Source organism: Formica exsecta, unplaced genomic scaffold (assembly GCF_003651465.1).
Source record: "Formica exsecta isolate Colony F162 unplaced genomic scaffold, ASM365146v1 scaffold21, whole genome shotgun sequence".
NCBI lineage: Eukaryota > Metazoa > Arthropoda > Insecta > Hymenoptera > Formicidae > Formica > Formica exsecta.
In genome coordinates, this window is record NW_021849398.1 from 1,274,215 (window position 1) to 1,286,264 (window position 12,050).

Below are 12,050 nucleotides of genomic sequence, written 5' to 3' on the forward strand. Positions count from 1 at the left end.
ACTTTTTCTTTTATACTTTTTGTCACATGTGTTCTTTTTTACACTTTAAAGAATAACATATATATATTTTTTAACAGTACAATTTAAAAAATTTTGGATAATTTAATTAACTAATGAACTAATCAATTAAAAGAAAAGCTAATGTATTAATTGTCAGGCGTGTATTAAACCGCATCAAAATTATATTAACCGCTGACTATTGATGATTGCAGCTTGTAGATTCTATTTCAAGAATAGTGTGAGATACATATTGATTTCAATTATTCGATTTTACCTCACGTACTTATGTTTTTCATAAAGAAATCGATTCATAGATATGCGCGCTGTATATAAACAAGTTTCACTGTTTTCCTTCATTACTCATATCTCATTTATTAGTACATTTCTCATAACAAGTCGCATGCTTGAATATTTTATCAATCCTAACACCTAACTCGCTCTCATGCAACCGCTTATCTCGTCTCATCGAAAAATGCAAATATACCATATACTGATCTAAAGATTATAAAATGTTGTTTAGACAAATCTGATATAGCAATCGTAATGCGAAATACAATGACACGAAAGATGCGCGTTTTATCAGATTAATTATTTATCTATCATATCCAAATTTACAAATAAATTTTTTCTTTTTTTACACAAATATTTCTAATATATCTACTTTATAAAATAGCAAAATAATAAGAATAACAATCATCAAATCTCTAATCGAATAAGTAAAATATGTAAAACAGCTAATAAATTGTATAAATTGTGCAAATAAATATTTCCCATTATTAATTAGTTATTACTTTATTTATTCGATTTACAAACTAAATCTTCTGATTTTATTTTTGATTGCTTAACAAAAATAGTAAGGAAAAAATCTTCGAGTAAAAATAGATTTAAAAGAAAGGATTAAAAAATAGGATTGCAAAAAATAAGAAAAAAGCTTAAAAATTATTTAGAGAGACATAAATTTTAATATTGAAAATCGCGCATATATTTTTATGTGTTTTCTTTGAATTTGAAGTCTTTATGTACGGCGATCAATCTATATTAAAATGTCAAAACGATCGATCCCATGATCCAAGGATCAGATATTCAAAGAAGCTTAAGACAACCGTTCGTAGTTACATAAAAAGAAAAATAAAGCAATCAATACGACTGGTGTCGTATACGCGCATTGTATTCCCAATAAAGCTCCGCGTTTGAGTTGTAAGTGGTATAGTCGACTATCTGATCGGACATGCGTCGCGCACTCTGCGTAGTCGCTCTTAATTCAAGTCGGTCTTTGCTCGCTAGTGCACGTTCGACACACTCGTGCGGCGGGTTTATTCATCATCATCGGCGAAATTAATCTATTTCTTAGCCATTATCTGTATTTGCGGATGGAAATCACGGTTACAAAAGTCAGCTACGAAAAACAGGATTTCATGTGGGTACAAACTTTGCAAAATTCGAAAATATTAATTTCGCAGAATTTTGATTGTAGATTCCGAAATAATTAAAAAAGAGAATTGAGATTCTTAAATATCACTTACATACTTATATGTAAAAACTTTTTCCGTGTATTTCTAATTAATTATGATTATCAAAAATTCTTTAATCAATCTGAATCAAAATTGAAAAAATTGAGAGTCGTGAAACATTTTGCATGTACTAAGTATTGCAGATTTAAATAATTGAGGTGCTTATTTAAAACAAATTTAGTACATAAGCATATTTACTTTTTCATACTACAGTTTTTCGTAACTACGCTTTGCAATGCATGCATTTCGTATTTTCTTAATATTATCTTCTTGATCTCAAGAGAGTATGCAATAATAGTTTTAAATGCAAATAATATATAATTTAGAAATCTATTTTCCTCTTAAGACGCATTTAGAGTATTTAGAGAAATACTATATGTACATATTTAATGTAAAATTATATTTATTATAGCTATTTATAGCTATGTGACAAATAGATAGCTTTTATATAATAAGTTAATTTTTAATTGAAACATCTAAACATTTTAGCACGTTTACGTATTAATAAATCTAGACCCATAAACATATGTCAATACATTAATGTGTTATGAAAGAATTTCATTGTGAAATCGATAATTATTTATGCCGATGTCGAACTGAGATTAACTATAAATGATCGATAGCAATCAACTGTTGAAGTCGGTTGATATATAATGAAAAACATGAGTTATGTAAAATATGTTTGAATAATATCTGATATCCAGAACACGATACATGTGCACATAACAATATACATATGTATATGTGAATCATTGGCTGACATAAAAACAAAAACATGAAATGTTAAAATATATCAATATATAATAATTCTTCTATATTTCTTATTTTTTACATTGATTTTTTTAATCCAATAAAATTATTTAAAAAAAGGATTATAATGACACATTGCATATATATTAAACATTTTTCAGAAAAGTAATAACTTTTTTATTTAAAAATATCTGTATGTTATCCAATCCAAAAAATGACAACCCGGAAAAAAAAGTCCATATATGTATAATCAAATATAAATATAATTATATGTAAAATATTTCCATATATAAATTTAATATGTAATTATTTGTATTTAATTTTGTATAGACTTTTTTTCTTGGGAATATTGATGAATAAAATACTAATAATAATATAAATAAATTTTTCGCTTTAGAAATATTTTTTTATGTTTTTAAAACTGCACGTAAACAGAGATACGCCGATACTCACTATGAGTTACCATTACTTTTCCTACACTTTTCAGTTTTTACGAGTATAGATACGCACGTGCCATTTCATAAGTCTTAGTGTTAGTCTTATAATGGAATTTTATGGGCAACATAAGACATACTTGGAAAATGCATCGGGATAGCCACTTCATAGCGTTTGATCAAAGTTATTCGAGAAAATGAACGTGAAGTGAGACGTTGCACCTGACGAGTGAATCGACTATCTGCATCAACATATTGAGTTTATACCCACGCTAGACGAACGACCAACCCTTTCCTGTGATGAAATGCGACACCTCTTTTATCTGTTGAAACATGGCGATAATTAATTGATTAAGTCACGTATGTATTATTTTTACTGTGTGTGTAAAAACACGGTATAGCTGTTTCATGTCAGAATATAAAAGAAAATCGAAATACTCTGAAATTTCTTAGATCTTTAAGACTATTTATTTTAATTTTCATAGTATGTTATGCTACAGTATTCTAAAATAAGTGCAATTTTATATTATTGGACTATCCATGCATATTGAGTTTTATTATGCGTATTATCGTATTAATTTTCATTTGGTAGCATTCAAAAAAGTATACGAAACTGAAATGAATAATGTGTGCGTGTGTGTGATGAGCAATTACTTAAACTAATCTAATTAAACTAATTAAAATATCACTTAAAATACATATTGCATATCACCATATTGCATGCATACGAAACAGTTACATGCTTTAGTTGGTCCTTTTTGCATTTTGTAACGAGTATGATGCACATTATATATCGTGGATATTTAATTAACAATTCTCTAAGCGCTCAATTTAATCAATTCTGAGCAGAATGCAAATTAACATTTAACAATCATGGTTAATAAACTCTCATAAAAACTTGATAAAAAATTGACATTTTTTTCAATAAAGACTTTTTACATAAAAGGTGATTTTTAATATATTTTTTTAAATATATTTACTTCCACGAAATAATCGATTCAACTATTCATCAGAAGTTTCGCAACGGAGAACTATCTATCAGGAGTTTCCCTAAACGTGGAGAATTCCTTAAACGAGGAAGACATGATGTTGAAAACAAAACGGTTACTCACTGCGAGTTCTAACAGAAGCAGCGCAACTTGCCAGAAATTGTTACCATTTCTAATGCGTCAAAGAAAAGACAAGACGAAGAGGATGGAGACCGAATTTTCGGAATCGTGTCCTCCTGGTCCGCCGAGGGTGCGACCTTTTCTTCACAACAATTTATTGAACGAAAATTCTCGAATCTCTGTATCCGTAAACAGTAATGTGAGTATCACAAAAAGACTCGATACTTGTCTTATATTGTGAGATATACTATACTCGTGTTTTAAAGAAAAAAAAAGCGTATATCTATAAAAAAAGGTAAAAACAGAATAATAAAATAAAACTCTAAGAAATAAAAAAAAACTCTAAAAAAAATTAACGTTATTAACATTATTAACGATATGTTTAAAAAAATATTTGAAAGATTGGGACATTTCTTAGATGTGTGTGTATGTATGTGTATGTGTATGTGTATATGGCAGCTAATATATTCTATATATATATTATATTATACATATATAAAAAAAACGATGTTGAGAGAAAATTTTTTTTGCAGGATCCAGAGAGCTTCCAATGTGCAATAGGGCCCATTTTAGGATTTGCCCAATTATTCGGAGTCTTGCCGGTCTCAGGAGTACGCGCGCCGACCCCGTTGAAGCTAAAGTTTGCGATATTTTCATTACGTACTGTCTACGCTGTTTCCATAACTGTGATGGTACTCGTTATGGCAATATTGGCGATTATGCACATGATAAGGACGCTAAACTCTACAATTTTCGGAATGCAAGGTAAACAGAGATAAGTCCTTTATATGTTTTATGTCGCATCTATCCTATCCAGAAAGCGACATACATTAATTATATGTTAAAACAAATAGAAGTACATAGGTAGTTTCTGTAAACATTAATTAAAGTTAATTGAAATTTAACAGATCTTCCGATTGTTCCTAGAAATAAGAAAATAAACTATAGATAAGAAAATATAAATTAGAAAAAAATAAGAAATAGATTGACTTTATCTTTTATTTTAACGGGAATGAAAGAGATCATTTTCTTAAAGTTAAAATCTCATAATTATATGAAAATAAATGAAAAAAAGATTGCTTATTTTTATCGTCATATTAATTATATGTTATCTCCGATAGATGCATCCTTTTTCAGCAAACTCTAAATTCTTAAACCGTAATCGGATTTTAGGAGGAATAGCAGCTGCAACGGCAGGCGCGGTATTTTACGGGGACAGCGTAATAGCCTTAATCGTTTTTCTCTGGCTGTCACCGCGTTGGGTAACTCTTCAACGTGATTGGAGAGCTATGGAGCAATTTATAGACAGGTAGATATTAACGAAGATTTTTCGAGAAGATCGTTGCACAGTTAACAGATCGATAAGAGCACCTGTACATTACGCTTGCATGTAGAAATGCATAAGCTCAACAATCAACGAAAGATTGCGATCGCAGGTTTGCACATTCATACGCGATGACAAGCAAATGTTACAAAAACAATCGCAATAAAGTGTCGTAGTTTGAATTTTTTTAATGTTTTCGTGATAAATTCTGAAACAAGTCGGAAATAATTTTGAAGCAAATCATAATATACTATTATAGTTGTTTCGCGTCGTGAGTGTATTCCAATTTTTATTACTATAAATATGATATGTAACAATATTGAAATATATGACTCATAACCATCTATAGCATCAAAGTCTGATATCATCAAAATATCATCGCTTGTAATCTTTGCTTCAGCGTAAAATTGCGTTTAAAAATTGCCTTCCACTTCAAAACTACTCCTCTATCTTTAGAAGATTCTCAATAAGAATCGATTGCTTCTTATCGAGAATATTGCTTTTAAATTGATTAATTTTGCATTGTTTTATAAAATTTAATAAGTGAGTATAATGAATAATGAGTATAATGTACTTGCAAAATCGGTTTTACAGTAATAAATTGGAACGACCGAAACTTCGTTGGAGATTCTATTTGATAACTGCTTCTATTCTACTCTTGGCCCTTTTTGAACATATCTTGAGTATAGCAATAAACACGAAGGATTATGATTGGAGTGGCAATACGAAAAATACGACATTTCAGCATTTTCTGCAAATATATTGCATGTCTTCTCACGCGTTCATCCTGGAAACATGTAAGCGCGTTGTGTTATATGAATTATATGTATAATTTCTTAATTATCATTAATTTAAAAGTATTATCCACAAAAAATTACGTAATGATTCCAATCGCGGAAATAAGAAATATATTCATTAGGTAATAAAAATCAATTTAAGATATTTAATTCGTGCATAGAAAGTTAAATCACGAAATCTACTTTCCTTTAATAATAATTCTGTTTATGAATAAATGATTACTTCTGTCAAATAATTACAATTTATACTTTTCTTGCAAAAATTTATTCTAAAATTGTTGTTTAAGTTTCTTCTCTTCTAGATCTGAAAAATTTTGGATCTTTTAAAAATATAAAATTTTTTTATTTTCAGTGAGTTATAACTTTGCGCTTGGAATTTATATTTTTATCATCAGTAAACTGGCAACTTTCACATGGAACTTTATGGACGTTTTCATTATGTTGGTAATAGAATCTTGATTATATCTTGCATTATATGTTATATAATACATATATATATTTTTTTTCAATATCTTATTATAATAAAGTTATAGTAATTATTAAAGATTTACACCAAATTCATTTGCAGGTAGCTGGTGCGATTGTAACATACGAAGTCGTGCTGCTACAATTCAATGTCTCGATGAATACATGAATACGTAACCATGTAACATCTCATTGAAACAAAATGTTATGACTTACATGACTTACAATATAAGATAATATAAGATAATATATATATAACTATTTGTATTCATTGAAAATATATAAAATTGACTAAACATGTTAACTAAAATATATTTTAGTATTACATGAAGCCTTGTTATAAAAAATTTTTTATAATCTACATGTAATTTATTATAGCATTTCTCTGAAATTATATCTATTTTTCAGAAATATATTTTGTAAGAGAATATGAATGCAAGAAATGTGTGTAAATTGTCATTTATCATACATAATAACAGTAAGATTATTAATAATAATAACTTATTATATCGTAAGAAATTTGTTGCTTTAGTTACATATTATTTTAATAGGTTTTGCGCAATACATTTTGTAATATAAATAGCAAACTCTAAATTCTTAAACCGTAATCGGATTTTAGGAGGAATAGCAGCTGCAACGGCAGGCGCGGTATTTTACGGGGACAGCGTAATAGCCTTAATCGTTTTTCTCTGGCTGTCACCGCGTTGGGTAACTCTTCAACGTGATTGGAGAGCTATGGAGCAATTTATAGACAGGTAGATATTAACGAAGATTTTTCGAGAAGATCGTTGCACAGTTAACAGATCGATAAGAGCACCTGTACATTACGCTTGCATGTAGAAATGCATAAGCTCAACAATCAACGAAAGATTGCGATCGCAGGTTTGCACATTCATACGCGATGACAAGCAAATGTTACAAAAACAATCGCAATAAAGTGTCGTAGTTTGAATTTTTTTAATGTTTTCGTGATAAATTCTGAAACAAGTCGGAAATAATTTTGAAGCAAATCATAATATACTATTATAGTTGTTTCGCGTCGTGAGTGTATTCCAATTTTTATTACTATAAATATGATATGTAACAATATTGAAATATATGACTCATAACCATCTATAGCATCAAAGTCTGATATCATCAAAATATCATCGCTTGTAATCTTTGCTTCAGCGTAAAATTGCGTTTAAAAATTGCCTTCCACTTCAAAACTACTCCTCTATCTTTAGAAGATTCTCAATAAGAATCGATTGCTTCTTATCGAGAATATTGCTTTTAAATTGATTAATTTTGCATTGTTTTATAAAATTTAATAAGTGAGTATAATGAATAATGAGTATAATGTACTTGCAAAATCGGTTTTACAGTAATAAATTGGAACGACCGAAACTTCGTTGGAGATTCTATTTGATAACTGCTTCTATTCTACTCTTGGCCCTTTTTGAACATATCTTGAGTATAGCAATAAACACGAAGGATTATGATTGGAGTGGCAATACGAAAAATACGACATTTCAGAATTTTCTGCAAATATATTGCATGTCTTCTCACGCGTTCATCCTGGAAACATGTAAGCGCGTTGTGTTATATGAATTATATGTATAATTTCTTAATTATCGTTAATTTAAAAGTATTACCACAAAAAATTACGTAATGATTCCAATCGCGGAAATAAGAAATATATTCATTAGGTAATAAAAATCAATTTAAGATATTTAATTCGTGCATAGAAAGTTAAATCACGAAATCTACTTTCCTTTAATAATAATTCTGTTTATGAATAAATGATTACTTCTGTCAAATAATTACAATTTATACTTTTCTTGCAAAAATTTATTCTAAAATTGTTGTTTAAGTTTCTTCTCTTCTAGATCTGAAAAATTTTGGATCTTTTAAAAATATAAAATTTTTTTATTTTCAGTGAGTTATAACTTTGCGCTTGGAATTTATATTTTTATCATCAGTAAACTGGCAACTTTCACATGGAACTTTATGGACGTTTTCATTATGTTGGTAATAGAATCTTGATTAAAAACAGTTTTTAATTTAATCAATTTTATTTTCAATATTATTTTTTTAATTCAATCTTTTGAATCTTTAGGTGGCTACCGGCTTAGCCGAAAGATACAAAATATTGAACAAGCAAGTAATAACTTCGAAGCATAGAACAATGGATTGGGGTGGAATTCGCGAAGATTATGCTGCTCTTAGTTGCATGGTGAAGAAGGTCGACAACGATATCGCACCCATAATCCTCCTGTCATTTGCGAACAATCTTTATTTTATCTGTTTGCAACTACTCAATGGATTGTCGTAAGTATATTATACGATAAAAAAGAGCAAAATCGATTATTATTAATTAACAGCCAGATGAAGTACAATTGTGGATACTATTAATAAATGAATTTTTACTTATGCAAAAATTATATTCAGATCATCTTATTTAGTAATAAATAAATCAAAGATGTAAAACTGATATAAAATGTATAAAACTGATATAATGTGTTAATATAAAATGCAAATATCAATTTCTGTTTTATTTTACTTGATCCGTATAGTCAGCCAGCCGGCAGCACCATCGTCGACGATATTTATTTCTTTGGATCTTTCATATTCTTAATCGGTAGGACGGTAATCGTCACTCTGCTCACTGCTAGGATCAACGATCAAAGCAAAATGGCATTACCAACTTTGTATACTTGTTCAGCTTCTACCTATAATACAGAGGTAAATAACTCACAAAAAAATGATACAAAGAAAGAAGGCTCGCCACAAATTCCTCTTCAAAATTGTCTAATTTTTACAATTGGCAATTTATTTAGTTAATTCGTTGCTTAAAATTCTTCATTTATGAAGATTCGTTTTACAGACAGAAAGGCTGATATATCAACTCACTACTGACGACATCTCGTTTACGGGAATGCGCTTCTTTTCTATTACGCGGAATTTCATGTTAGCGGTAAGAACAAATCATTTTTCTACAATATTTTGTATACAATATACGTAATAACTTGAATAAAAAAATTAACTTTACAACTACATAACTTTGTGATTCGCGTGTAAAAAGATTTATACGAAGAAGGTATATTCGTAAGCATCCTCTATGTATTTATATACTCAATTTAGCAAATTAATCTTCAGAAGCGAGAAAAAAATCATCGAAATTTTGTTATCATATATCTTGCATTATATGTTATATAATACATATATATTTTTTTTCAATATCTTATTATGATAAAGTTATAGTAATTATTAAAGATTTACACCAAATTTATTTGCAGGTAGCTGGTGCGATTGTAACATACGAAGTCGTGCTGCTACAATTCAATGTCTCGATGAATACATGAATACGTAACCATGTAACATCTCATTGAAACAAAATGTTATGACTTACATGACTTACAATATAAGATAATATAAGATAATATATATATAACTATTTGTATTCATTGAAAATATATAAAATTGACTAAACATGTTAACTAAAATATATTTTAGTATTACATGAAGCCTTGTTATAAAAAATTTTTTATAATCTACATGTAATTTATTATAGCATTTCTCTGAAATTATATCTATTTTTCAGAAATATATTTTGTAAGAGAATATGAATGCAAGAAATGTGTGTAAATTGTCATTTATCATACATAATAACAGTAAGATTATTAATAATAATAACTTATTATATCGTAAGAAATTTGTTGCTTTAGTTACATATTATTTTAATAGGTTTTGCGCAATACATTTTGTAATATAAATAATTTAAAATTCTCATAAATTATAATATAAATAATTTAAAATTCTCATAAATTATTATTTAAATATAAATGTAAAAGTCAAAATAAAATATATCTCTCTCTTTTATATTAGCTTTTACTTTAATATTTAGATAAGTTAATAATTAAATATGCTTAAAATTTTTTGATGTATATTATATAAAATCTCCTTATTCGATCAATTATTTCTATATAAATATAATTATGTAGAAATAATTTTTTTATTAGAATTTTTATTATCTCTCTCTTTCTTTTTTATTAGAATTATTTAAACAATATTTGTTGTATAAGTATTATATTTAAACATCGTTTTTATGTGTGTGTGTGTGTGTGTGTGTGTGTGTGTGTGTGTGTGGTTAATTGTTCATATGTAATGTTTAAGAAATTATTGCAATAAATATCAATCAAACAGTGAAAATAATAATATAGGCTATTGCTATGTTAGATTTTACAGTCGTATTAAAACATACTACAAAATACATATACATACATATATACATGTATACTTTCCATCCATTTTTGCAGATGACGGTGTGTTCTCCGCATTTAAATGTAAAAATATGTAACAACATTACGTATCGTTTTGTAACAACATAATTAAATGCTGATGAAACATCCAGTTCGCTTTTCTCCAGAATGTAACTCGGGTTATATTTGTTGAAACTACAACAAAAAGTAAATTAGAAAATAAAAACATACAAAAATAATACCAAGTAAGAAATATATATTGCGCAATTTTATGCAGGAAATAACATATTTTCATAGAGAAAAATTTATTTACCATAATCCGCATACTTATCTTTAAAAAATGTAAAATTTTAGAAAAATTGTCAGAAGTAGGATAAAAATAGAAGATTAAAATATAATAGAGATTGTTTATTGTGCGCATAAATAAATCCCATAAGATATATCATATAAAAATTATAAAGTAGTGATAACCTCTGTTATGCAAAGAAAAAAAATATTAAGATATATAAAAAATATTTGAGAAAATTAGTTTAAAAGAATAAAAGACAGGAAGAGGCAAAAAGTTACCGGATTAAATTGCAACAATGTAATGCAGTTTAGGATTTATTCAAGATAGCATTATAATAGAATTATACGGTTTATAGTTAATATAATAATAGATTTGTCAATAAAACAGATTAGCAAATTTCAAAGTAAATATTTGAAGTCATGTTATAGCAGTTTCCAAATAATAAAAACTGTCTACATATATACATATATATACAAAATATAAGATTTAACAAAAGTTAGATTTAATAGCTCATAAAATACACAAATTTCATTAAATAGCTATTAATGTGAGAGTGCCAGAAAAAGTAAATAAATATATAAATAAGTGAAATATGTGATATAAAAATGTGTAAATAAGTAAATAAATGTAAAGTCTACACACAAGTTGTGAAATATAAAAAGAGCGAGCTGTAAAGAGTTGTATTTACAAGACTTCATAAAATATGCCTATTGCATGACATTCTTCACAAGACTTGCGTGACTTGCAGATGTAGAAGCAGATATAGATGGTCGAAATCCTTATAAATCTTTTCGAAAGCTCTCTACCTCACCTCGCAACTGTTCGTAATATTCGATTGATCCACTTGCTGAACGGAGTTAAACTGTACCAGAACCAGTTCGTAAGTCACGATAGTTCCAGCGACCTAAATCATCATCATGTGTATAAATCGGACACAAAGATATGTTAAAGATATGTCCAATCATAATTTAAAATTAATCTAAATTGTCTCAATAATAGTTAAAAAAGAGTTTCTTTATTTTTTAAATCAAATATAAAATTTTTATTTCAAATAAAAGTGTTTTTATAAATTGTTTTTTTTTTTTTTTTTTTTTAGAAAAAAAAAAAAATAAAAATATAAAGGTACTTCA

At 27.6% G+C, this 12,050-nt stretch overlaps 2 protein-coding genes across 2 annotated transcripts in view; one reads left to right on the forward strand and one right to left on the reverse strand.

Moving 5' to 3' along the window:
• The first annotated feature begins 1,351 nt into the window (after positions 1-1,351).
• LOC115234884 (gustatory receptor for sugar taste 64a-like) lies at positions 1,352-10,129 on the forward strand. Its single transcript, XM_029806260.1, has 10 exons — positions 1,352-1,417; positions 2,749-4,003; positions 4,338-4,569; positions 4,978-5,113; positions 5,723-5,925; positions 6,278-6,369; positions 8,489-8,700; positions 8,946-9,114; positions 9,257-9,346; positions 9,669-10,129. The coding sequence occupies exons 2-10, from the start codon at positions 3,779-3,781 to the stop codon at positions 9,732-9,734; spliced, it is 1,425 nt and encodes a 474-aa protein (XP_029662120.1). The 5' UTR covers positions 1,352-1,417; positions 2,749-3,778; the 3' UTR covers positions 9,735-10,129.
• Positions 10,130-10,499: 370 nt separating this feature from the next.
• The window catches only part of LOC115234882 (gustatory receptor for sugar taste 64f-like), a 13,067-nt gene continuing 11,516 nt past the window's right edge, over positions 10,500-12,050 (reverse strand). The window contains exons 12-13 of the mRNA XM_029806256.1: positions 11,732-11,824; positions 10,500-10,826 (exon numbers count right to left, since the gene is read on the reverse strand). Of these exons, the coding sequence (XP_029662116.1) occupies positions 10,812-10,826; positions 11,732-11,824 (108 nt within the window). The 3' untranslated portion in view covers positions 10,500-10,811. The remainder of the gene's footprint in view (positions 10,827-11,731; positions 11,825-12,050) is intronic.